This window comes from Pipistrellus hanaki (assembly GCF_964339955.1).
Source record: "Pipistrellus hanaki genome assembly, chromosome: 6".
In the NCBI taxonomy this organism is placed as follows: Eukaryota; Metazoa; Chordata; class Mammalia; order Chiroptera; family Vespertilionidae; genus Pipistrellus; species Pipistrellus hanaki.
Window position 1 is genome coordinate 7,884,958 of NC_140508.1, and position 27,562 is coordinate 7,912,519.

The 27,562-nt window shown below is 42.7% G+C and overlaps 1 protein-coding gene across 7 annotated transcripts in view; it reads left to right on the forward strand.

The window, feature by feature from the left end:
• Positions 1 to 27,562, forward strand: part of LOC311624261 (serine/threonine-protein phosphatase 4 regulatory subunit 1-like) — an 83,896-nt gene that overhangs the window by 40,333 nt on the left and 16,001 nt on the right. For 4 of the 7 annotated variants that reach the window (XM_084887246.1, XM_084887248.1, XM_084887247.1 and 1 more), the window contains 6 exons: positions 9,447 to 9,593; positions 20,097 to 20,204; positions 20,979 to 21,044; positions 23,379 to 23,537; positions 24,039 to 24,220; positions 25,269 to 25,711. In XM_084887246.1, coding sequence (XP_084743372.1) covers positions 9,447 to 9,593; positions 20,097 to 20,204; positions 20,979 to 21,044; positions 23,379 to 23,537; positions 24,039 to 24,220; positions 25,269 to 25,711 — 1,105 coding nt within the window. The remainder of the gene's footprint in view (positions 1 to 9,446; positions 9,594 to 20,096; positions 20,205 to 20,978; positions 21,045 to 23,378; positions 23,538 to 24,038; positions 24,221 to 25,268; positions 25,712 to 27,562) is intronic. The other 3 variants (XM_084887252.1, XM_084887249.1, XM_084887250.1) reach the window with 3 other exon arrangements.

Genomic DNA, 27,562 nt, shown 5'->3' on the forward strand with positions numbered 1-27,562 from the left:
AAATGGAAGAACATACCGTGTTCATGGATTAGTAGAATCAACATAATTAAAATGTCCATCCTACCCAAAGCAATCTATAAATTCAGTGCAATCACCATTAAAATACCAACGGCAAGTTTCACAGACCTAGAAAAAACTCTCCAAAGTTCATATAGAATAAAAAAAAGACCCTGAATAGCCACAGCAATCCTGAGAAAGACTAACAGAGAGAGGATCCAAGATGGCTGCACAGGTAAACACCTAACCGCAGCTGTACACAACAATTTCAATAAAATACAACTAAAATACAAATGGACATTACCCAGAACTACAGGAAAGTCGACTGACTGGAAATTCTACAACGAGAAGGAAAGAGAAAACCAGAAGGAAAATCAGAGGAGCTGTAAAAGCCTAAAGTATGGAGACACGCTGCGTGCGCAGAAGGACAGAGCCAGAGAGGAGGGGGAGGCTGAGTGCCTGGCTGGCGTTCCCTAGCAGGAAGGAGACAAAAGCTCTGGACTGTGCTGAACCCCAGACCCGACAGCGCTGAACCCCAGTTCTAGGCCAGACCCTGGGGACCCAGGCACATACAGAGGGAATCTGGGCTGTAAGGCAGAATCTCAGGGGAGCAGCGAAAGGCAGAGCCCCTGGAGGTGCGCACATTGCGCGCAGAGAACAGACGGTTGGCTGTGCCGCGGGATTGCCCTAGCGGGAAGGAGACAAAAGCTCTGGACTGTACTGAGCCCCACCTCCAATCCCACTTCCAACTGAACTGAACCCCAGATCTGGGCTCATTGGGGGAGAGCCTAGACTGTTTGGTAGCAGGCGAAACTCGAGGGCACCTTACTCTCATAGGTGCTTGCAAGGAGTACTGAAGGACCCTGGGGAACACTGAGACTCAGGAGCCGCATAGGGCGTGGCTGACGGAAGCCAAGGCTGTAGGTTCCACCCTGAAACTCCGCCCCATCCAAGCTGAGCACAGAGGCTTTTAAGGCTACCAACTCAGGGAAGCTGCGAAAATGCCGAGACGAGGAAATAGATCACAAACGAAAGAAATGGAGGACAAAAAGCGACTGGATATAGAGTTCAAAACCATGCTTGTAAGGTTTTTCAATAATTTCCTAGAAAAGGTCGATAAGACCTATGAGGATATGAAAAGGGATCAACTAGAAATAATAAGGGATCAACAAGAAATAATAAGGGATCAACAAGAAATAAAGAATACATTGTCTGAAATAAAAAATATTATACAGCATCCTAAAAACAGAATGGAAGGTCACAAGAATCAAGTCAAAGATTTGGAACATAAAGAGCCAGAAGACACTCCTCCGCAGAAGCAAGAAGACGAGAATCCAGAAAGTTGAAGATAATGTAAGAAACATCTGGGACAACTTCAAGCGAACCAACATCAGAATTATGGGGGTCCCAGAAGATGAGAGAGAGCAAGATCTCGACAACATACTGAAAGAAATAGTGACAAAAAACTTCCCCCACCTGGTGAAAGAATTAGACTTACAAGTCCAGGAAGCGCACAGAACACCAAACAAAAAGAATTCAAAGAAGACCACACCAAGACAAATCATAATTAAAATTCCAAGAGCAAAAGACAAAGAGAGAATATTAAAAGCAGCAAGAGCAAAGCAGGAAGCTACCCATAAAGGAGCACCTATACGATTGCTGATTTCTCAACAGAAACCATGCAGGCCAGACGGGAATGGCAAGAAATATTCAAGGTGATGAATAGCAAGAACCTATAGCCAAAAATAATCTACCCAGCAAAGCTATCACTCAGAATCAAAGGCCAGATAAAGAGCTTCACTAATAAAAAAAAGCTAAAGGAGTTCATCACAGCCAAATCAGAATTATATGAATTGCTGAAGGGTGTTCTTTTAGAAGAGAAAGGAAATAAAGATAAAAACTATGAACAACAAATACATAACTATCAACAAGTGAATCTAAAAACCAAGAAAATTAAAAAAAAACAACAAAAACACCCAATGAACAGTATTAACTGTTGAATATAATGGAATCAGAGGTATGGAAGGGGAGTGAACTGACAATTGGGGAAAAGGGGAGAGGGGGGTGTGGAAAGAGACTGAAAAAAAAACTGTGCACCTATGGATGAGGACAATGGGGGGTGGGGAAAGGGCAGAGGGTGGGATGGGAACCTGGTGGAGGGGAGCAATGGAGAGGGGGAAAAAAGCAAAACATTTGTAATAATACGAACAATAAAGATTTATTTAAAAAAAGACAAACAAAGTTAGAGGGATCACAATACCAGATACCAAGCTATATTACAAAGCCACTGTTCTCAAAACAGCCTGTTACTGGCACGAAAACAGTCATATAGGCCAGTGGAACAGAACAGGGAACCCAGAAATCAACCCAAGCCATTATGCTCAATTAATATTTGACAAAGGAGGCAAGAGCATACAGTGGAGTCAAGACAGTAAATGGTGTGGGAAAATTGGACAGGTGCATGCAAAAAAAAAAAAAAAAAAAAAAAAATGAAACTAGATCACCAACTTACACCATACACAAGAATAAACTCAAAATGGATAAAGGACTTAAACATAAGACGGGAAACCATAAAAACCTTAGAAGAATCCATAGGCAGCAAAATATTAGACATATGTCATAGCAATATCTTTATTGATACATCTCCTAGGACAATGGAAATTAAGGACAAAATAAATAAATTTTATATCAAAATAAAAAGCTTCTGCACAGCAAAAGAAACCAACAGAATTACAAGAAAACCCACTGCATGGGAGAACATATTTACCAATGTTATATCTGATAAGGGTTTAATCTCCAAAATTTATAGGGAACTCATATAATTTAACAAAAGGAAGATAAACAACCCAATCAAAAAAATGGACAAAGGACTTAAATAGACACTTTTTGAAAGACATACAGAAGGCAAGAGACATGAAAATATGCTCAAAGTCACTAATCATCTGGAAGATGCAAATCAAAACGACAATGGGGTACCATCTCAAACCTGTCAGAATGACTATCATTAACAAATCAACAAATGACAAGTGCTGGAGAGGATGTAGAGAAAAAGGAACCCTTGTGCACTGCTGGTGGGAACCCTTGTGCACTGGCAGACTGGTGCAGCCACTGTGGAGAAAAAGGAACCCTTGTGCACTGGCAGACTGGTGCAGCCACTGTGGAGAACAGTGTGGAGTTTCTTCAAAAAATTAAAAAGGGAACTCCCATTTGATTCAGTAATCCCACCTCTAGTAATATATCCCAAGAAATCAGAAACACCAATCAGAAGGTATATATGCACCCCTATGCTCATAGCAGTATAATTTACAATAGCTAAGATTTGGATACAGCCTAAGTGCCCATCAGCAGATGAGTGAATTAAAAACCAGTGGTACATCTGCACAATGGAATACTATGCTGCTGTAAAAACAAAGGAACTCTTACTATTTGCAACAGCATGGGTGGACCTGGAGAGCATTATGCTAAGTGAAATAAGCCAGTCAGAGAAAGATAAATATCACATGATCTCACTCATTTGTGGACAACATAAACTGATGAACAAAAAATAGACCTAGAGTCATAGAAGCATTGAACAGACTGTCCAACTTAAAGGAAGACAGGAGATGGGGTGGGGGGGCGAAGAGTAATGGTATTGTCTTGAATTTCTATAACAATGCAAATGAAAAGATATACAGTTATAATTCTAGTTTTGTGAAACTCATAACAATACTATATCCCGCACCCCCCATAAAAGAGGAATATGATAATAGGAAGCCAGAGTGTGGATACTGGGATGCTCATTGCTATGAGATTATTCATTGCTTCTAGTGACAGAGCAATTGATTTTCTTAAAAAATGAAAATTCCTCCTAAAGCTATATTGATATTTCCAATTCAAACTGTAAATGTAAGCAAAAACTCTAGGTTTATAGAGTTTTTACTTATTTGATTATATGTGTGTATATATTATTTTTTACACAGTACGAATCTTGCTTCCTAATGGTATTAACATATATGTATGTGTGTATCCAGAAGGAAACTGCTGGTGTTATTATTAAGCCTATGGTAGAATTACTGGTTGTAATTTAAGATTTACTTGTTCTCAGGCCATCTGCCCTGGAGACACACATTCATGTGAGCAGTACTACATTTTCAAGTCATTTGCATCAACCCTTCTCGTGGTGAATCTGATAGCTTGATATGCATTTAGGCTCATTTGTTTTCATTTTTTTATTTGTAGGAATTGCTTTAGCATTTACATTTTGATTTAATTTAGACTTATAATTAGTTAAAATATTTTTACGTGATTCCACAGGAAAAGCTGTAACACAGAGTCAATATATTCAGAGAAACCTGATTTCTATTCTGATCTCCTTGCCTGTTTCTTCAGCCCCTGCAGGTTTTTTAGAAGTGCCTGCTAAATCATTTTGAATAGGTTTTGGTTTATTCTTACCTTTATAAACACACTCACACACATACACACGTAACTAAGCAAATTCACAGTTGTCCTTGTCTTCTGCCCCTTCTTGTTCCTCTTCTCAGATGCAAGGTGGCTGCTGTGTTTGCTGCTCTATTCTTTGCTTTCCCCACTGTCTAGTGTGTCCTGGGGGCCAGCACATAGCAGTCCAGGGAAAGCCTCCTTATTCCTTTGCTCTGGCTGCGTAGCACTCCACTGAGCACATGCAGCATTGTTTATCAGTAGACATTTGGGTTATCTCTACTTTTTTTGCCACTTTAAAATTATTGCAACAAATAGCCTTATATCATTTCTATTTGGGAGTGGATTTCCACAAAGGCTAAATGTATTTATAATTTTTTATGATATGCTAAGTTTTCATTATTGTTATTTTCAAGAAATTCTACAAAATGGACTTGTATTTCTTCCTTGAGCCAAGCCTTTTAAAAGGAGTAAATACTTTTAAATGTTGAACAGTCTGACAGGATTGAATGTAGTTTCAAAGAAAAAAGAAAAAACCTCTCTGTATTTCTACTCTCCTAACATCAGTATTTTGATTAGTTTTGCATTTTCTTCTCTAGGTGCTTACATTTGCCCCACACAGGTCTCATCTGATGGTTTCTTCCATTCATTCATTTCTTCAGACAGGTTCTGAGAGCAAAGTGTGAGGCTTCGTACTGGGAATAAAGAGAGGAGAAGGATATCCCCTCTTCTCCATTTCTGTATTCTTTAGACAGAAATGTGATGAAATCATCTCACTGAACATGCCTCGGACTCTTCAGCCCTGGGCACAGCTCACACTCCTTCATGGCTCACCTGTTCCCATCCTGCCACTGATGCCACAGGCACCTACCAGTCCCTTCATTCCTCTTGATCCTCCCGAATGCCCCTCCCCTCCTACTCTCACCAGTCTCTGCCTCACTTTCACAGAGGCTGGCCCTTCCAGATGGCCACAGTGTGGGCCGCTGGGAGTGCCTGAGGGTCCCTGATGAGTTAGGATTCTCACTTCAGCAAAGATGCACTTTTTTTTTTTTACATGTGGGAGTGGTATTCCAGGTCCCATCCAGCATCAGATCTCAGGCCAACTTGTCTCTCTGTTCATCCTCAGGTATCTTTCATGGCCATTGAACATGCAGTGACTCCGTGTAAGGCATGAAATTAACAAAATCGGGCATATTATCAATATTAGCACCTTGACTGCTGCTATTTAACAGCTCCCATTGCTGGACTCCCTTTGTCACACAGCATGCTCCAGGATTAGCCAGGATTCTTGTTTACTTTTCCAAACTCCATGTGAAGTATTGGCACCCTTGTTAATTCATCCTTGCTGTAGAGATGAGGAACTTGCGGTACAGAGGTGTGGTTGCGTGTGTTGGGGAGCAGCGAGTTAGAGGAGGAACCTAGGATTTTGCGTCAATCTCACTAGTCTCACATGTTGTGTGTTTTAGGATTGCCCAGATTCCATGGGTATTGTAACCGATACTTTCTCTCCCGTTTTAGACTCTGAGCCCCTGACTGTACAGCTAGGTCTTACTTAACTCTGGGGCCTAGCTTAGGGTCTGCTACCTATAGATGTTTTCTGTAAAGAATTGTGGAACTGAATCAGCTGTAAATACTCCACATTTCTTCAGCTGTCATGCGCTTCTTGCCTTATATCTCGGGGGAATGGATGTCCCATTCCCTACTTAAGTCTGATGTCTTCATTTCCTCTTTGCTTCCCCCTTCTGTCTCATAAGCTTGCTTATTTTCCCAGGCCCTCTCATTGGCTTTTTCCTTCTGATTATTATTGTTTTTTAAAATATATATGTAGCCAAAACCCGTTTGGCTCAGTGGTAGAGCGTCGGTTTGAGGACTGAAAGGTCCCGAGTTCGATTCCGGTCAAGGGCATGCACATTGGTTGCGGGCACATCCCCAGTAGGGGGTGTGCAAGAGGCAGCTGGTCGATGTTTCTCTCTCATCGACGTTTCTAGCTCTCTTTTTCTCTCCCTTCTTCTCTGTAAAAAATCAATAAATATATATTTTTAAAATATATATTTATTGATTTCAGAGAGAGGAAGGGAAAGGGAGAGATAGAGACATCAATGATGTGAGAGAATCATTGATCGGCTGCTCCCTGCCCACCCCCTCCTGGGAATCGAGCCCACAACCTGGGCGTGTGCCCTTGACTGGAATTAAACCCGGGACCCTTCAGTCTATCCACTGAGCCAAACTGGCTAGGGCTCATTTGATTATAATCATGCCTAAGTCTCCCTCATCTTTTCATCCCCTGGCCTTGACCTTGGATACCCTATTACTGCTTTCCCTACTGCAAGCTTCTCAAACGAAGAGCCTCAGCAGCCTCTACCCTTGAATGGGCTCACAGTCAGGCCTCAGCTACTGCACTGCAGATGCTCCCCAAAGCCACGGACTCAACTCATCTCATTGTGAAATCCAGTGTTTTTGATTTTTTTAAAAATAGTTTCATTTTCTAAAATATCATGAAATATTTTAATCACAGGAGAGGTGTGTAATAAACACCCATATAGCCGAAACCAGTTTGGCTCAATGGATAGAGCGTCAGCCTGAGGACTGAAAGGTCCCGGGTTCGATTCCGGTCAAGGGCATGTACATTGGTTGCGGGCACATCCCCGGTAGGGGGTGTGCAAGAGGCAGCTGGTCCATCTTTCTCTCTCATCTACGTTTCTAGCTCTCTATCTCTCTCCCTTCCTCTCTGTAAAAAAATCAATAAAATATATTAAAAAAAATAAACACCCATATAACCACTGCTCTTATTCAACAAGTATTAACATTTTGCAATTTTGCTTCCCACCTTTGTGTTTATAGGTGACAGATATAGTTAAGACTGCTTTTTGCCCCCCTGGCTCCCACTCGTCTCCCTCCCGCCCCTTCAGTAGAACTGCCATCCTGAGCTCAGGGTGACCCTTCCTCCTGGGGATTTTAGGGTCACCCTGCTGTGTAAGCGGCCCTGAGTGAGACAGTGCCTTGTTTGGGGTGCTTTAAAGCCTTACCTAAGTGGCATCAGGCTTCATCTCTATTCTGCCATTTGCTGGTTGATATTTCTCCATGTTTAAGATCTATCCACATTGATCGAAAGCTCTTGGTCATTCATTTTTAACTGTGTTATGGAATTACATTTCTTTTTCCTAGGCTTGCTTCGTTTGTACCATTTGTCACTGTTAGGCACTTGGGTTTTTGAAGACCCCTTTCTTGGATGCCCACCTGGCATTTCATGGCCCTGCCTGACCGTGGTAAAAAGTGACCAGGACATGGACTCTGTTCCTCCTGGGCTGGGATCGTCCTGACTCTTCCCTCTCTGGACTCTGACACTGTCTCTTAGGGATCCTAGCCAGCACTCATTTGGGGCACACTCACCTGAACCCTGGTCTGAGCCCTTCTGCTTGTTCGGTCATTCACTGTTACTGTCCACTATGACAGAGGCCAGAGCAAGGCCCTGAGGAGGTACCGGTAATTCCTTACCCAGATGCCCAGCTAGTAATGGCAGTGTGCAGGTCTTCTCCTCTTACCTTTCCCTTGTAAGGACCCTTGTGGTGCATTTAGGGCCCACCCCAATAATCCTGGATGACCTCAAGATCCTGAACTTAATCACATCTGCAAAGACTTTTTCTCCAAATAAGGTCCCATACAGACATTGCAAGGATTAGCGTGGATATAACTTTTTGGGGCCACCCTTCACCCTTAGCAGGCTTCGAACTGCCTTTGCCATCTGGCTCCATGTCCACTCATAGCTCCTCCTCGCTGTCCGGTGTGCCCTCCCAGCTGCCCTTACAAGCCATAACCTGGGATTGTGTCCCGCAGGGAGGCAGCTGACACGTCTGACTCCTCTGCTCTGTGGTCCTCTCTGTTCTCTGCTCCTGGCATAGACACTCACCAAGTGCTCGACACCTCAGAGTTATTGGGGGCATCGCTGTCTCTAGTTGGACATGCAGTCCCGTCACCTTGCCTGGTGATATTGCCTTTTCTCTGTTCGTTTCCCCCAACACAATTGCTGCAATCACTTCCTCGCTGACCTCTCTGCCCTCAGTCTGTCATTGTCTCCAATTTCCTCGGTACACAGCGCCGGAAAGATCTTCCAAAATACTTTTTCATCCTGTCACCTGTTCAGAAAGTTAATGCTGTGGCTTTGGTCTCAGAGGTTGGCTCTCTGTAACTGCTCTATGCTCCTCATGTGTGACTCTTTATACTCCGGGTCCCATCGCTGTTCTCTTACCTCAACATAGGCCTGGAACAGCATATTCAGTGACTGACTCTATCGATTGGAATTTCCTCTGCTTTCATTTCCCCAAAAATGTCATCTCTCCCAGCATCCTAGGTTCCCTCTGAATTCCTGTGCTTGCTCACCCCAGGCCCACTATGCAGTACAGCCTTCTGCCTTTCTCTTCTCTGCACAGTCTTCCTGATCCTGTCCTGCACACAGGCCCACTCTGAGCCCTGCCTCCTGTTGCAACTGACATGATTCACACCCAGGCGTGGTGTCCTGGTGTTTTGCAAAGTAGTGGGAGGCTGTACTCCATGTCATCAACCTGTTGCCAGGTCCTGAGGGTGTACAGGAGGACAGAGGACAAGTTATACATGGCACCCAGCCATGTCTGTGTGGGAAAGACAGACGGCATTGTGTCATCATCCAGAAAAATGTGTGTATTTGTGTGTGTGCATGCATGTGAGTGTGCACATGCACTTGCGCGCATCTATATGAGTGTAGATCTGAAACATGAGTCATGAGAGGAAAGTGTAGGGTACTGTTAGGGTACAGATGGGGTCTGACCTGATGGGGTTCAGGAGAAGGATATTGGCCTGAGAGCATCAAATGGCAGGAGCTAGTCTATTAAAGGGAATGCATGTTCTAAGGCCTTAGGAAGGAAGTATGCCTGAAGGTTCCAGAACCATGGTGGAGGGGAGGCAGGGCCAGCTGGGTACTCTGCTGAGAAAGCTTGGTCTTCATCCTGAGAGCATTTGGGCTCACTCTGTGATTCCCCTTTGCCTTTTTCCTCTTCTAGGTTAGAAAGTCAAGCCAGGAAGTGCTCTTGATTCTTCTGGAGCAGGATCTGATTTTCCAGCACGATATTGAAAACAAAGTGTGTCCAATCCTGCTGGCGCTCTCTGCCCCAGGCAGTGACGATGAATGCAAAGCCGAAGCCATGAACGTAAGTCTGTCTGGGGAACAACAGACCCATGCCTGGTGGCTGTCCGGTGGCTGGGCATGTGATTTGAAGTGTCCCATGTGTTCACTGTTGGCCAGCCCTATTCTCATAGACAAGGTAGCTGGTGGTTCGGCCTTGCTCAGAGAAAATTCATGGTATTTGAAAGTGACCATGTCACCAATTACTTTAATAAGGCAAAGCATGGAATGTCAGTGATTTGGGCAGAACTGGGGCAGCTGGCTTCACTTTCTGCTGGGCAGGATGCTGAGATGGGTAGATGAATCCTTAAACCTGCTTGGATCATGGACCTGGTTTTCCAAAGTAAGGGACCTGGTGTGATATGGGAGATGATTTTAGGTGCTACCAGGACAATTAAATCCTAATAGGCATGTATGACTATTTTATTGATTAGGCAAGACTAAAGTGGGCATGTCACTAGGTAAGAAAGAGGCACTCTGAAGAATGCAGTTTGGGAAATACTGTGTTAAGTTTTTTTTTTAATCTTTATTCATATTATTACAACTGTTCCTCCCCCCCTCCCCCAATAGCTCCCCTCCAACCAGTTCTCACCCCACCCTCTGCCCTCCCTCCCAATGTCTTCATCCATAGGTATACGATTTTTGTCCAGTCTCTTCCCGCACTCCCCCACATCCCTTCCCCCACCACCGAGCATTGTCAGTCCACTCTCTTTCTATGACCCCGATTCTATTATATTCACCAGTTTATTCTGTTCATCAGATTTTTTATTCACTTGATTTTTAGATTCACTTGTTGATACATACATACTTGTTGTTCATAATTTTTATCTTTACCTTCTTTTTCCTCTTTTTATAGAATACCTTTCAGCATTTCATATAATACTGGTTAGGTGGAGATGAACTCCTTTAGCTTTTTCTTATCTGTGAAGCTCTTTAACTGATGTTCAATTCTGAATGATAGTTTTTCTCGGTAGAGTAATCTTGGTTGTAAGTTCTTGCTACTCATCACTTTGAATATTTCTTGCCACTCCCATATGACCTGCATAGTTTCTGTTGAGAAATCAACTGACAATTGTATGGGTGCTTCCTTGTAGGTAACTAACTGTTTTTCTCTTGCTGCTTTTAAGATTCTCTCTTTGTCTTTGCTCTTGGCATTTTAATTATGATATGTTTTGGTGTGGTCCTCTTTGGATTCCTTTTGTTTGGGATTCTCTGTGCTTTCTGAACTTGTAAGTCTATTTCTTTCACCAGGTGGAGAAAGTTTTTGGTCATTATGTCTTCAAATAGATTTTCAGTGTCTTGCTCTCTCTCTTCTTCTGGCACACTCATAATTCTGATGTTGGTATGCTTGAAGTTGTCCCAAAAGCTTCTTACACTATCTTTAACTTTTTGGATTCTTTTTTCTTTTGCTTTTCTGGTTGGATGTTTTTTGCTTCTTTGTATTTTGAATCTTTGACTTGATTCTTGCGATCCTCTAGTCCAGGGGTCCTCAAACTTTTTAAAGTGGGGGCCAGATCACGGTCCCTCAGAGAGCTGGAGGGCCGGACTATATGAACTACTAATTCCTACTGTAACACCTCGGCTGCGCTCACTGCCCAAAAAACCTGGCGGGCCGGATCAGACTCCTCTGCGGGCCGCATGTGGCCCGCGGGCCGTAGTTTGAAGACCCCTGCTCTAGTCTGCTGTTGGATCTCTGTATATTATTTTTTATTTCAGTAAGTGTATGCTTAATTTCTAGTTGGTCCTTTTTCATATCTTCAAGGGTCTTGTTAAATTTATCGGTCTTTTCTAGAAAATTCTTGAGAAACCTTATAACTGTGGTTTTGAACTCAATATCCAGCCATTTGCTTTCCTCCATTTCTTTCATTTGTGACCTGTTTTTTTGTCTCCACATTTTGGCTGCTTCCCTGCGTTGATAGAATGGCTTTGTGTGCTAGGTGTCCTACGGGGCCCAGTGGCTCAGCCTCCCCTGTTACTTGAGATGGACACTCTTGGTGGACCCCTTTCTGGGCTGTGTGCATAGTCTTATTATAGTTAAGTCTTGTTTGTTGTTGGTATCACTGGGAGGAATTGATCTCCAGGAAAATTAGCTGTGAGAATTATCTGTGTCTGTGCTGGGAGAACTTCTGTGCTGGAGACACCCTCATGAGACAAGACTTACAAAAGCCTCTGTACTCAGCTTGGATGGGGTAGAGTCTCAGGGCTAAGCTGGCTTCTTGTCAGCCCTGCATTAAGAGGCCCCCCGGGCCTCAGTGTCCCGTGGTAATCGCTGTAATCACCTCTGAGAGAAAGCCGCCCTGAGTTTCGCCCGCTGCCAGACAGTCCAATTTCTCCCCAAATGAGTCTGGGTCCCCAGAGTCTCACCTGGAACTGGAGTTCAGAGTGGTTGGGAGCTTTTGTCTCCCTCCCGGTTGAGAAAGCCAGCCGCGTACTCATTTGCTTGTGTGCGTGCGCTGTACCTCTGCCTTCTGCAGCTCCTCTGAGTCTCAGTGTGCTTTTCTCTTTCCTTCTAGTTGTAGAATTTCCACTCAGCCAGTCTTCCTGTGGTTCTGGATGATGTCGTTTTGTCTTTTAGTTGTAGTTTTGAAATTGTTGTGTGAGGCAGCAGTTTAGGTGTTTACCTATGCTGCCATCTTGGTTTCTCCCCCTATGTTAAGTATTTGTGCTGATACCAGTTAAAGGCATACAAATAAAGGACTAGTCTAAACTAAATTTCTTCTGCTTTTAACAGTTAATTTTGTAGTGTTCTTGGGTTTGTAGGATTCTGTATGTATTGTGAAGTGATTGTCCAAAAGGGGCTTTCTGTTGGCCTCTGGAACCCTTGTTCAAACACAGACTATTGAACAGTCAATACCAGTGGTCATGGATTGGCTGAGACCAAGACTCCCCAAGGGAAGGTCACCCAAGGCCATTGTGTTTTCTTAGCTGCTGTCCCCACTGCTGCCCCTTGACCACTGCAGGAGGTGCTGCCCAGCATGGCCTTTCTATTTGTGTCCTAGAAGTAAACAGCTCCAGCATTTTAGGAAACATCCTATCCAAGGTGGTAACGTCATAAGCCTCAGTTAGGAGAGCAGTAAGGTATAGGAGGCAGCTGTTTTCTTGTTTGTAACAGAATGACGTGAGAGAAAGGAATTCTCTTTGTCCAAGTGTGGAAGCATTGTACACCGTGGAGCAAAAAAATTGTATTAGAGCATCAGAACATCTGGCAGTTATTCTTCATTTATGTAAAAGTTTTCCTCAACTCTGAGTTAGAGGTCTGGCTTTTTAAACTAATTTAATATTTTGCATATCCCATATGTTTATAAGATGGATCAGGCTGAAGAATAATTGATTATTAAAATTCAAATTCTCCAGGGTTCCCTTATAAATTTCAAGTTTCTCTCTAAGAAATTAAATTTGTTGTGGGGAACGAACCTGGATAATACCATTAGTTGGAGTATTTGGCAGTTGAGTAGTGAACTTTGCCAACTCAATCTTCTTTTTTGTTTGAAAGTTGGTTAGGCACATTTCCAAGGTTACGACTGACAACCAAATATATTATCCCTAAAGACTGATAATACCATGAAAAATAATGCTAAAGGCATTTTTGCATGAGTTTTATTTTGTTTTGTTTCCAACCATTCCATTCTTGTCAGCAATATTGTTCTTTTTTTCCGTGGTGAAAATATTTAGAAAATATAACAAGCCTTCAAAAAGCTATCTCCACAAATCACTTGCAGAACAAATTAGTTCACATAAATTGTATTTTTCATTCCAACTGAGTTGCTGATATCATTATTTGAATGCCTAAGTATTCAGATGTGGCTGCAGAGAACAAAAGTGGTGTTGAGCCCTTGGCAGGCCAGGCACATCTGTGATTCGAGTATTTTGCCGGGGCGGAGGGGGGGAGGGGGGAAACGGAGGGAAGGGCGGCGGGGGCGGCGCTGCACTTTGTTCCCCATGCCACCCTGATGTAAGGTGGTCTGGGTCTTGTCTGGCCCATGCCTGCTTTGGTCACATTCAGAAGCTGTTCTGTCTTCCTTTCCTGGAGCCCCGAGGTCCAGGAGTCTTGGAGAGGGGCTCGCTCCTCGGACACCCAGAGTTGTGGAGCACATTTGGCACTCTTTCTTTGAGCTAGGAACGTGTGTTCAGTCTTTGGACATTTGGATGGAGAATATATTTCATTCTTCCAGGAAAAGAAGACCATGTGTTATTCACAGAGCCCCCAAGGTAGACAGGGTTCTCAGTTAGCTGCTCTGTGAGTACAAAGCCAAACACTGGGCACTGAGGTGTGCTTGTGAAGAGGTGACGTGTGGGAGGAGAAGCAAATGGGACTGCTCTGCTGCCTTGTGTTTTAGGGCTCTCTTTGCACCATATGGCGTGAGTGATGCTGTGTCCTTGTACATAAACACACTCTCAGGGCAGTGCTGTTTTACAGGAAGTGCTGTTTGCTCCCAGGAAATGTCAGGCCTCCATAGACAGGTGTGCTTCTATCCATTAGACTTTTCATTCTCATTGGAAATTGCACTCTGGGTTCTGATGCCAGCAACCCCAGTGCATATGTGATTAGGAAAATCGGAGCAGCCAACTAGATGCCTCCTGGGCATTCTTGAGTTGTGCAGAACAAATGGCATGTTTCTTACATCCTGGCTTCTCGCACATGCATGCATTTTTGTCTTGCGAAGTCTTTTTAGCTTTATCAGAACATGGTTGTGATGCCCCTTTAAATGTTTGGAAGGCTGGCTTCATATCTGTCTTCTCCCATCCAGCAGCTGAATTGTGAACTTTCTTTGTTTGTTTATTTCCCCGTCCAAATGGTGAACTTCTTAAACACAGGTGTCTTTCCACCATCAGCACCCAGCACAATGCTGGGCCCAGAGTCTAAACTAAGTAAATTAAAAAAAATTGATTTCAGAGAAGAAGGGAGAGGAAGAAATCGAAAGGTCAATGATGAGAGAGAAACATTGATTGGCTGCCTTCTGCACGCCCCACACTGGGGATCGAGCCCAAACCAGGCATGTGCCCTGACCGGATATTGAACCTTGATTCAGAGGTTGACACTCAACCACTGAGCCACACCAGCCAGGCAGTAAATGTTTTTAAATGAATGGATCGGTATAAACTGGAAGCACTGTATCCTGTAATTACATCTAGACAGCACAAACAGGCCACCAGAGACCAATTATAATTCCTCGTGCTTGCAAGAAGGCCATTAGCATTCTGAGATTATAACTAATTGTCAGAAGCCTATTTTTCTCTCCCAACACGTTTTCACATTAAAGCTTCCTCATTTTTTGTCATCATTCCTATTTTTAAGCTCATTTTTATTTGCGCATTTACTTAAAAAGAATGTTGTGGGTATGTGCTGTAAAGAATAGTTGGCTCCAAGCAACTAAGTAAAGATCGTCATTCCATACAAGTGGTTCCCAAGGCCACAGGACTATCATTTCTGGTCACTCATTGTGCTGACTTTTAATGATTCAGGATTGGCTTTGTACAGGTAGTAATAGGTCATGTGGGCGGGGTAGGTGGGCAGGGGGGAGAGACATACTGGGCCCCCTTTAGTTGCCTGTTACCCTGGATACAGAAGTCTGGTGTTCGGCAGCTCTGCCTTGCATCAGATGAGACATGTGTCCTCTGATTTGGAAAGTCACAGTCTTTTCCTCATTTGTGTTGTGGAGACAGTTCCCCCTTCTCCACCTTCCCCTCTTGTCTGCTGGGTGCAGATCCCAGTGGGCTGCCAATCCAGGGGGCTGGCAAGTGTGGACAAAAAGTCCTCCACCCCCTGCCCTGCTTCCTCCCTTCTTCCCCTTCTTGTGGGCCTTGGGGGAATGGAAGATTTCTTAAAAGTTTTTTGGGGGAGGTCGTTTTTATTTTGTTTGCAAACTGGTAGAAAAGTTGCCAGAATGAACTCCTGTATACCAATTATCCACCTTTTCCATGGTTTATATTTAGCGCCATTTGTTTTCTCTCTCTCTTTACACACATACACCCACAATACACACGCGTAGATGCATACTTACATAGGTGTATATATTTTTCCGAGCCATTTGAGAGTAAATTGGAGACATTGTACCCCTTTCCTCCTAAATACTTCAGTGCATATTCCTAAAAACAAGAACATTCTCTCTTTTACAACCATAGTGCATTGATCAAAATCAAGACAGTTCATGTTAAGATGTCATTTGTCCAGGATCCAGTGCAGGATCCCACAGTGCACTGAATTGTCGAGTTTCTTTGGTCTCCTTTAATCTGGAACATAATTCTATATAATGTTAACCAGTTGGGAGAGTACAGGCCAGTTATATGGTAGAATATCTCCCAATTTGAGTTTGTCTGATGTTTCTTCATGAGTAGATCCAGGGTCTGCCTTTCTGGCAGGATATCATGGAAGCGATGTGTACTCATGTGTAACATCAGGAGGCCCAAGACTTCCATTTGTCCCGATTTTGATTATATTAACTCTGATGACTTAGTAGTTAGAGGTGGTGTCTGCCAAGTTTCTCCCATGTACTACTTTGCACTCTAGAAATAATGAGAGTTACTTTGAAGCTATGTAAGTATGCTTTTTATCAACCTTCACCCCCTAGTACTAGCACCCAGCGATGGTTCTAGTTGACATTCTACCATGAAGAGTGTTCCCTTCTCCATTATTTGCTAACATTTTTTTGAGGATTTTCACATCTATATTCAAGAGGACTATTGTAGGCAATTTTCTTTTTCTATTATGTTTTGTCGGGTTTAGAATCAGGGTTATTTTGGCCTCAAAAATTGAGTTGGGAAGTATTTCTGTTCTCCTATTTCCTGAAAGATATTGTTTAAGATTGGTGTTGTTTTCCCCTTAAATATTTGTTAGAATTCATGGGTAAAACCTTTGTGAGATGGTTTTGATAATAGACTCAGTTCTTTATGTGGGGCTGTTGAGATTTGTTATTACATTCGTGTCATTGTGAAAGTTGTATATCTTAGGGAATTTAATTTTATTTAAGTTGTTAAGTTTATTGGGGTAAAGTTGTTTACAATATTTCCTTATCTCTCTAATGCCTGCAAGATCTGTAGTGTTATTCCTTTCATTTATGATATTGATAATTTGTGTTTTCTTTCAATTTTTTTTTCTTGATCATCTTGCTAGGGGCTTATCAATTTTATTAATATTCTCAAAGAACCAGTTTTTGGCTTTGTCATTTTCTTTATTGGTTATTTTCTTTTTAATTGATTTCTGCTATTTATTATTTCCTTTCTTCTAATTACATGAGTTCAATTTGTCAGCATTTTTCTAGCTTCCTAAGGAGGATACAGTAATTTTAAGTCTACCTTTTCCATGTAAAGCTACACATTAAATGTTTTTATTTTTATGGTATACTGACCTTTTAATTAAGGGATGCTTTTAAAAAATCTCTGATAGTAATCAGTATCTTGTAGTCTACAGTGATATTACTATCACCACTCCATCATTCTTAGGCTTACTATTTGCCATTGTACGTTTATATTCTTTTTTGCTCCCAACCTGAAATGTTTTACATTTAAAGTGTTCCTGCTTTCATTAGCATATATTTGGAGCTTGTTTTTATATCTAAGTTTGACAGTTTCCGTCTTTTAATTGCAGTGTTTAGCCCACTTATGTTTAATGTAATTATTCATTATATTTGGATTTAATTTTGCCATTTTGTTATTTTTTTTCCATTTGTCTCATCTATTTTTGTCCCTCTGTTAATTCTTTCCTGTCTTCTTTTGGAGTAGAGTATCTTTTTAGTACTGTGTTTTAATTTCTCTGTTGGAGATTTTTTTAAAAATATAGTACATTGTAATAATTTAGTTCCAGCCACTTTCTTTCCTCTCTGTGTTGTTTTTCTTTTTCATGTATACTATAACATACATATTACATTATGAACCTGATAGCATGGTATTATAATTTCTGATTTAAACAATTATATCTTTTGAAGAAATTACAAAAAGAGAAAAATGTATAGCCTTTTATCCTCACATTTTTATCATTTTGGGGGGCTCTTTCTTCCTTTTTTGGACCTGAGTTTCCATCTGGTGTTATTTCCCTTCAGCTTAAAGAACTTCCTTGAGTACTTTTTTAAGGTTGTTAGACTGATGATAATAAATCTTTGTTTTTACCAGAAAATACTTAATTTTGCCTTCATTTTTGAACAGTAGTTGTACTGGATATAGAATTCTGGGCTAATAGGTGTGTTTTTTTCTTGCAGTACTTTACAGATATTCTGTTGTTTTCTAGGGAAGTCAGCTCTCATCCACACTGTCTCCTACATATAAAGTGTCCTTTTTCTCTGGTTGCTCTTGAGATTTCTCTCTCTCTCTCTCTCTCTCTCTCTCTCTCTCTCTCTCTGTCTCTGTCTCTGTCTCTCTATCTCTCTATCTCTCTATCTCTCTATCTCTCTCTCTTGTTTGCAAAGAGAATGCTTATCCTATTTTGTGTTTATTGAACTCCTTGAATGTGTTCATTGATGCCTTCACCTAATTTGGGACGTTTTTGATAATTGTTTTTTCAAGTACATTTTTCTGTGCCTTTTGTTGTTGTTGTCCTTTCAGTTTGGGGCTTAAATTACACAAAGTTGGGGTGCTTGCTATCAGCTCACAGGTTTCTGTGGGTCTCTTTTTTCTCTCCTATCATTTTTCTCGCTGATGTTCAGATTTCATCATTTTTATCAACCTATCTTTAAGTTCAGTGAATCTTTTTTTTCATCTGCAGTTTTTTTTATTTCAGTTGTTGTGCTTTCCAGCTCTAGAATTTCCATTTTGACCTTTTTTATAGTTTCTAATTCTCTGTGATACAGAGATTCCCTATATTTTCTTCCTTGGGCATGTGTATTTCTTTTATGCGTTAAACATATTTATAATAGTAGTTCCTTTTAAATCCTTACCTGGTGGTTGAAACACTTGAGTCATCTTGATGTTGATAAGGTAAAATTCCCATTAAGTGCTTTAAAAAAGTTATGTATCATTTTTTGCTGTCAATACATAGGTGGTTATTTTTAATTGAACACTAAACAGTATACATGCTATACTACAGAGGCTCTGGATTCCGCTTTATTTCTCCAAGGTGGTTTTTATGTAGTGTGCAGTTATCTTGTCTGATCTCCAACTCCCAGCTGTCTCCTTTGAGCAGCACTAAACTCTCTGTTCAGTTTGCTCAGTTTCTTGCTGCTGCTTTTTTGCTGGTTCCTCTGGGAACTACATGTGTAGTTTAGTAGTCAGCCAAAGAACTTGCTTGCACATCTTTCCCATTGCAGTTCACCTTTAAATGGTAGCCTCCCCTCATTTTCTGCCTTTTGGTTGCTCTCCAATGGTTGTTTTTTTTATGTGTTTCTTTATGATTCTGTAATTGTTATCTGCAAGAGTTTTATGTCTGACCAACCTACTGTGTTATTACCAGAGTCTTGATTTTTTTTTCTAGTTTTCATTTCTTTGATTAATTTTACTATCTTTTCATTCATTATGGCCCTGTTTTCATTTTAGTCCTTGTGTGTTTTTACAATAGCTGTTTTAAAGTCCTTTCATGTCAGCTCGTTCTAATATCTGGTCCTTGTTGGGTTTGTTTCTACTAACTGATATCTATCTTGAATATGGGTCACATTTCCCCATTTCTTCTCATGTAGTATGTTCTTGATGTGACATTGTAGAAATCTGGATTTTGTTATTTTTCTCTGAAGAATGTTAACTTTATTTTAGCAAACAGTTTAGATTCTGTTTCCTCTGCAGCTATCAGCAGCTGAAACTACTTTGTTCCTTTTGCCTTCAGGCTACTGCTTTTCTTTGTGGATCTGACCATCTCCCCTGTGCCTGCACAGATTAGAGTAGGATTTAATCACAGATTTGGGGGGCTTTCCCTTTCTTAGTTCTCTCATTCCTTCTTCCCAGGATCTCTAACCTCATGTGTCAGCTGCTTTGGCAACTTCAGTCTCTGACTTCTTAAACCAGTTATACTATAGCTTTTGCTTGAGGTCCAGTTACTCTGCATTGCCACGCAGAATGAGAATGCCCAGGCAAAACAGCACCAGCAATGCACAGTTTATCCAGTTTAGTTCCCTTCTCTCAGGGTCTGCTCTCCTTTGTTTCCATCAACATCTGATCCCTCTCCAATGCCTCAGGTCACTTTTTGTACTGTGTCCAGCTCCTTCTACATGTCCCCCCTCCCCACTCTGGTTTTGGTCACATTACTTAACCTCTTTGAGTGTTAATTTCCTCATTTGGAAAAATGAGGATAAGTAATACCTGTCATAAGATTTGGGGAAGGTAAAACGAGTTATTGCACATAAATTGTTCACTTTTGTGTTGGGAACACAGTGGATCCCTCTAATGATAACCTTTGAGCTTCAGACAAATGCTTATCTGAGTAAAACTTGAAAGTTATTTGGCCTTTTATTAATCAGAGAACGTGACGGAACTCAAAAGAAGGTGTTTTCCATTTTTACTTCTTGAGTATTTTGGTAATATTTTGAATATTAGCTTTTGGAACCTAAGAACTGATGTGCAACACATAAGCTTTGGTATTTCAAGTGACTGATTTTCTTCCTTTTTATAGATCATCTGCAAACTGGCTTCAGTGCTGAGCAAGAGCACAGTGGAACGCCTGCTGCTCCCTCGATTCTGTGAATTATGTGGTGATGGGAAGCTCTTTCAAGTTCGGAAGGTGAGCACATATAGTTTCAAAACTTGAAAAATTCAAAACGTTAAAAAATTCAAAATCCATGCCCATAAAGTTTCTGAACTTCCTCAGAAGACAAGGTCTGGAAGGAAAATATGGCCAGTGTGAACTGTGTGAGGAAAACATCTAACAGCGTTGCCAGTTTTTACTGCAAGTAGGGAATGCAGAGCGCTCTGGGGGTGAGATTGTGTCTGAGTATGCCTGTTCTCAGGAGCCAGGGGACCTTGCTGACTGTGACTCAATGCTTGTGCCTAGATGAGCAGAGCCTTTCATTTTCTTAGGTGACTTGCCCTACTTCCAACTCCTATCCTACCCCGCCCTCTTCCCTTTTCATCGCTTGTCACTTGGTTGTCAAATCCTTCCTTTTGAAGGCCAATGCTACCCTCCCTGAACAGCCTCATCTTCCCTCTGGTCTCTCCTCATGACTCATCAACAAGAAGTCGTCTCATTTGGTCTTATTTATTGTACCATGCGGAAGATATGAAGGGTCTCTTTTGCTCTCTCCTAACCAAATACATTATGTATTGAGATCAATTAGGAGCCAGAAAGTGCTAGAATTTGGTACTCTATTGTAAATCTTCAGTTTCCAATGCATCGGAGGCACCTGGGTGGTGCTGTGTGGGCGATGGGCTTAGTGAGTGCTTGTTAGCTGCCTCACTAGAGGAGTAATTGTTCTCAAGGTCCCTGCTTGTTAGTCTGCGCAGTTTGTTAAAACAAAAGAAGATGAGAGTAATGGGTATGCCTTTTGCCTTTTTTAAGGTATGTGCTACAAATTTTGGGGATATTTGTCACGCCGTTGGACAAGAAGCCACTGAGAAATTTTTGGTACGTGAAGTTTTGCCAATTGTAATTGCTGATGCACATGTTAAGGCACCTTTAAAATCCATCGTAGTTTTGTGTCTGTGAGTCTTTTTCTTTGGAACGGCAGCTTAATTTTGCATTCATCAATTTCAAATTTCTTGACTTCTGAAGCTAATGTTTTTCATAAGAATGAGGCAGCTAGTCTGTGGAACAGAGTAGAAGCACCCCTGTCCTCCTTCCTGCGGGCCTCTTCTGTTCTTCCTCCCTGCTCTTTCTAGAATATCGCTATACTACCTCACTCCTAGGCTTCCAAACCCAGGGGACTGTTTCTTGTAACATCCAGACCCTTCTTGGCCTCTCAGGTCCCTTTACAAGTAGCTTTCCTGCCTTCCCTCCAGTCACCTTCCTCAGATCTGAACATTGCTCCAGCCTGGATGCGGCTTCCCCGGGCTATGCATCTGAGTCATGGGGAGGTTGGAAGGGGGTGGGCCCAGGGGTTCATGTTGTTTATAAATTCCCTCACTGTTCTGAGACACAGTGGGGTAAAGTGCCACTTCATAAGCCAGCCAGTGACTCTTCTGCTTGTTACTGCCCCTCTTCGAGCATTGTTCCTACCTGGTGGGACCCTGCTCCCACAGCAGATGGCAGACCCACCTTGAATATGCATATGTCTCAGTCAGGTGCTTTCTGTCTTAGACTCACCCTGTTCTCCCCCTGTCAGAGAGAGTTCATTCCTCCCTTTTCAGCACCCTCAGGACAGTTAGTTCAGAGGACATGTGTGTCCCTCCACACCCATTCTGGTCTGGCTGATTCCGGATCTTTACCCTATCACGTTCGCCCTTCTTGCCTCCAGGTGCCTGCCTAGGCCCTGGCTCCTGGAGAACGCTGCTCAGCACATGCTTGCCTCTGTATTTGACAGGATGTACTACCTAAAGGTTAGAATTTTACCTCAGAAAGTATAATCTTTAAATTGACTTGTAAATTTAAGTGCAGAAGCTCATTTTATTTTATTTGAAGTATAAGCCATGTCTCTCTGGCCAGTGTGGCACAGTTGGTTGAGTGTCATCCAATACATTCAATTCCCCTGGGAGATCAGGACACAGTCCCAGGTTGTGGGTTTGGTCTTTGGTTGGGGTATGTATGGAAGGCAACGAATCAGTGTTTCTCACATCAATGTTTCTCTCGCTGTCCCTCTCCCTTCCTCTCTCTCTAAAATAAATAACAACACATGTTAAAAAAAGTATAAGCCGTGTCAACATAGTTCTGATCCCAAAATAATTCTTAGTGGGCTATTGCTTTGAGTATACAGGGAGTGTTACCCTTTACTTAATGTGTCTGAGTGAAGCATCATAATCATCTTTCTATAGGCAGATATTTCTGTACTCGCTTATGCCCATTTGTAGAGCTTTTTGCTGATTATTTTATGTTAAGATATTAAAAACAAATCATATTTTTAGACAAGATTGGCATGGTCAGGATAGTATGGCCGTAGACCAAAGCTTTATTTTTATTTTTTATTTTTTTAAAATATATTTTATTGATTTTTTACAGAGAGGAAGAGAGAAGGATAGAGAGCTAGAAACATCGATGAGAGAGAATCATCGATCAGCTGCCTCTTGCACACCCCCTACCGGGGATGTGCCTGCAACCAAGGTACATGCCCTTGACCGGAATCGAACCTGGGACCTTTCAGTCCTCAGGTCGAGGCTCTATCCACTGAGCTACACCGGCTTCGGCCAAAGCTTTATTTTTAAAGGCAAAATTTTAAAAGAGGATATAATCATGACCTTCATACATATATAAAATGAAGATATGTCAGTGGTTTTATTAAACTTATTTATTGATGAGGGAACCAGTTAGATATGACACGTGGTTTCATGGAGAAGTTAAAGTGCTATATACGTGGCCAGACCCTGGAACCCTGAAGTGACTGTACAAACTGGTCACATCCAGAGAGATAAAGTTTGCATGTCTATGGACAGTTTTTAACAATTTATCTTCTATCACTAACCTCAATCAGAGACCATGTGCCTGGATGGCTGAGCTTGTTGTGATAGCCACTGAATTTCCAAGTTGTTTCCAGTATTTCTCTATAATCACATATTGAAAATCAGTTGTTCTGCCTTCAGGGGTTTTTCCCTGCGTTACCTTGTTCAATTTAACAAGTCCTTTACTGGAATTAAGAGGTAAAGGAAATGTTGCTTTATTCTGCTTGTCATAATTTCTATTGGTTTCAAATTAGTTTAGTATATATTTCATTTTTTTGTCATTAATTTATGGATATGCCTTAGCTGCATCAATAAAACAGGCTCTCCGGGTAACCGGATTTGAGTAGCATGATTTTATTTGCTTTGGTAGATCCCCAAGTTCTATGAGCTCTGCTCAGATAATGTGTGGGGGATGCGAAAGGCCTGCGCGGAGTGCTTCATGGCGGTGTCCCACAACACGTCCCCCGAGATGCGCAGAGCCCAGCTGTCCCCTCTCTTCATCCGCCTGGTCAGCGACTCCTGTCGATGGGTAAGCATGGCCTCCTCTTGGCATCTGGACTGGTAACTTTTCAGTCACTGATTATCATAGTTAGATCTTGGGAGGCTTAGGGCACCTAAAAATCTCACAAGTTTTGATGGCGTTAAGAAGGTGCTCCCACTGTCACATTTATATTGAACAAATCCCATAGAAATGAGAACTGAGAAGGGAAAGATCAGAACTGTGAATTGTTACTTCTGTTCTGATCTTAACTGTGCTGCAATGATTAAGAAGGTCTGTTCAGATGCTTTATAAAGTCCAGAATTATTTGATGTGGGATTAATTGCCTGAAAGGTTAAAAACTGTGCAGAGTGCTACATGATAGTGCCAAAATTTTCCTTATTTTCTGTTGAAAATTGTTTATTTGGAATTTAGGGAAATCCTCTCAGACATGCTTTGGCAGACAGTGAGTGGCCAGGTGATCTGCCCCCACTCAGCCTGAGGTCAGACCTCGCGAGTGCCACATTCATGCGCTGTTCTCTCTGGTTTCAGGTGCGCCAGGCTGCCTTTCAGTCCCTGGGCCCCTTCATCTCCACCTTTGCAAACCCCTCCAAGGCTGGCCTCTATATTCGAGAGGATGGCACTCTGAGCGTCAGGTCATCAGCTCAGAGTGCGGGGTCCAACTTCACATGCAGGTCAGCCAGTGCCCACTGTGTTGACGCCACCTCAGCCTGGTAAGCTCCAACCCAATAATTACTAGGATCCCGCTTCACCTCAAGCATCCACCTAAAATTCTAGCAATTATCTCCTCTGGAGTTTCAGTAACAGTGACCTTCTGGGCAAGACGGAATATTAGAGCTTTAATTATGTAAAGAAGGAAAAAGTAATTGCAATAATGGTTTTGAAACATGACTACTGGGTTATAAATAATGAAGCTACTGTGTCTCCTAAATTTAGATGAAATATTCATTGAGAGCAGTGATTAAATAACCTATAAAGAAAATTTTCTCTTACTTTTTGATTAATGAAGTTCTTTGGATAATGTACATGGGAAAAATGTATTTTTGTGCCATAGAATATTACATGCCCATAACGGTGAGATTCCTGACTCACTAACAGTAGACCCTACACTGTTTTTCTAGTAAATTCTAGTGATTGATCTTGGATTTGTTAAATACATTTTCTCTAAGGATGGTGGGTGCATACTAACAAACCATTGGAGGTAGAAACAGGCGTCTCTCCATTGGTAACATTACGTGGAGTGTGAGAGTAGGTAGATCACATCCCAGTACCCATCCTTTGTGAGATCGATCACCCACCTCCACCAAGACTCAAGGAGTCCCTGCTGTAGGCCTGGGGCAGGCTTCCTCATCAAGACTTTCCAGTGGTTAGCCACCAGCCAGCACTTGCCCACTTTGGCCCCTTTCGTTTTCTCATGCCTGCCTCCTGGTGGAGGTCCTGAGAAGCAGTGAGTGTAGGTCTTGCTCCTGAAGGTGTGCCAGCAGAAGCTGGGCTCTTCACCACCGGTGTATACGTGTAGTGGAGGGATTGGCTGCACCTGCGTGTGGCGTGTTCAGTGTACATCACTCTTCCAGTGGGGCAGAGGGAACTGCTTGGACCTCTCATCCTCTCGTGACACTGCTATCTTCTGGGAGACACAGCATGCTGGGCGGCCAGGTCAGGAGGAGGACCAGGCTTGTGAGCATGTGGGCCTGTGTTTGCCTACTTTACTTCCAATCCATTACTTGGTCCTAAAAGTCTGACTCCCTCAATTTAACCCAGTTCAACACAGCCAGGGCAGATAGAGGCACATCCACCCATGGGAGGCCCATCAGGGGGCTCCAGTGGTTTCCTGCACGTCAAGAGCTCCTGTGATGGCCCAATGGAAAACCCAATGGAAGACTCCAGCCTGGCTGAAGCAGAGGTGACCAGTGCCTGCTCAAAGCTCCCAGATAGCAACAACCTCCCCATCAGTGGTCGTCCTGCACCTGGTCCCTGGGCCTGCCCCGGGAGTCCTGAGGACGCATTCAGTGATTTCCTTTATTGGCGAACTCCTCTCCCAGACATCAGCCAGGACTTGGAGTTGTTTCTGAGTGCGGCTGTGCCGCAGGAAGAAGGCTGCTGCAGATCTGAGCCCGTGTGCAGCAGCTCTGTGGCCAGGAGCGAGATTCAGAAAGTCCTCGACAGTTTACAGGAGCACATGATGAACAATCCAGATGTTCAAAGTTAGTGTTATCCACAGGGAAAGGGGAGATGGATGGGGTGTTTCTGGGGTGTGTGTCACACGGGCCTGTGTCTTGCTGCATCTGTTCATGTACTTATCTTTGGTGACATTGTACACACATCTCACCACAGCTAGAACCTCAGCATCTCCCTGCAGATAGCCGCAGGGGTCCTGTCTCCTGGCGAGCAGCGTGCAGGTCTGACGTCAGTTTTAATGGAAGTGAGGGGTCTCGGGTGTATCTGTAGCAGTGGGAATTTTATTAGCTCCTCGGCCATTTTGACATCCTTTGCTGTGTTATAATGCCTTCTGGTTATGAACAGCTATGGCTGCTGCTCCTCTTGGAGCATTAACTCAGTCCTTAGCTAAACTTTGAGGTTCTGTCTCAGCAAGGAAAAGGACAGCTTCTTCTTTGGGGTATTTTTCATTTTATGACTAGTACTCCCACTGAGCGTCAGATCAGGGAGCCAGGCCCTGCAATCCATATCCATTATCACGCCTCTTCTTTCTTGAAACATTGCTATATTTGTATTCTTCCTGAGTTGGGGAAATTGGAAAAAAACAACACTTGCTGCTGTTGCTGGGCAAAGATTTGTGACGCTTTCAGGAAAGGAAATGTGAAAATCCAGTTAGCCCTGTGATTATTCTTTGTCTTTAAATTTATAAAGGAAATTAAGTCAGTGTTTGCTAAAGGAATGAGCACATGTTACATATCACTTCTAATAACCGTAGACAGAGGTCTGCTTTTGGAAACCGTATTTCTAAAACTGCATTAAACTCCATGCTGGGACCTGGCTGGGTGCTGGGCAGCACTGAGGACTTGAGGCCCTCGTGGTCAGGTGGAAGGGGCTGTAAACAGCTTCCCTCCACAGCTATGGCAGGGGCTGGGCCCAGAGGTTAGGGCAGGAAGCTGATTATTCTTGGGGACAGAAGGAATGTCTGGGAGGAGACCTTGCAGAGCAATTGACATTTGACAAGGGCTTTAAAGGACGGCGAGGGCCCTAGCCGGTTTGGCTCAGTGGACAGAGCGTCGGCCTGCGGACTGCAGGGTCCCAGGTTTGATTTCGGTCAAGAGCATGTACCTTGGTTGCGGGCACATCCCCAGGAGGGGGTGTGCAGGAGGCAGCTGATCAATGTTTCTCTCTCATTGATCTCTCTCTGTAAAAAATCAATAAGATATATTTTAAAATAAAATAAAATAAAATAAAGGACAGTTACGAATCCACTGTACAGAGAAGTTGAGTGATGAGTCTCATAGGTTCTTTCAGGTCCCTGAAATTATTTTGTAAAATATTCCATATTCAGGCATACTTAAATTCTTTATAAAAAGGACCCACATGCTGCTTTAGTGCTCAGAAGGATCTGTGACCCCCAAAGATTCAGAAATAAGTGGCACCTTAGGTATTTGTAATTGGAGATGTTGCTCAGGCCATGGGGAGGCCCTGGTGGGTGGCACTGAGGAGGTGGGTCCTTGTTCTGGGCACAGCAGGGAGCCAGCTACATACTCTAAGCATTTTAATGAATCTTGGGGTCTGTTGAATTTAATCAGTAGGAAACAGAATGCAGGAAGTCTTGTGTGTGCATGTTTGGAGGTTTGTGACATGGAAACATTTGTGTTTATGGAAAAATATGTAGATATGTCATCTAAACTGTTATGGGCGTCTCAAACAGTCATGCTGTGGACAGAAAGCATGAGCCGAGCAGGGTGAACAGGACCATGACTTACATGTGTGCACTTAGCTGGGTTGATTCCTGCATGTGTGTGCCCTTGTGTGCAGCCGTGTTTGTGTGGCGGAGATGGCAGCCACCCTGCTTTATGAATGAGGGTGCAGAACCCTCCTCCCTGAGTCAGTGG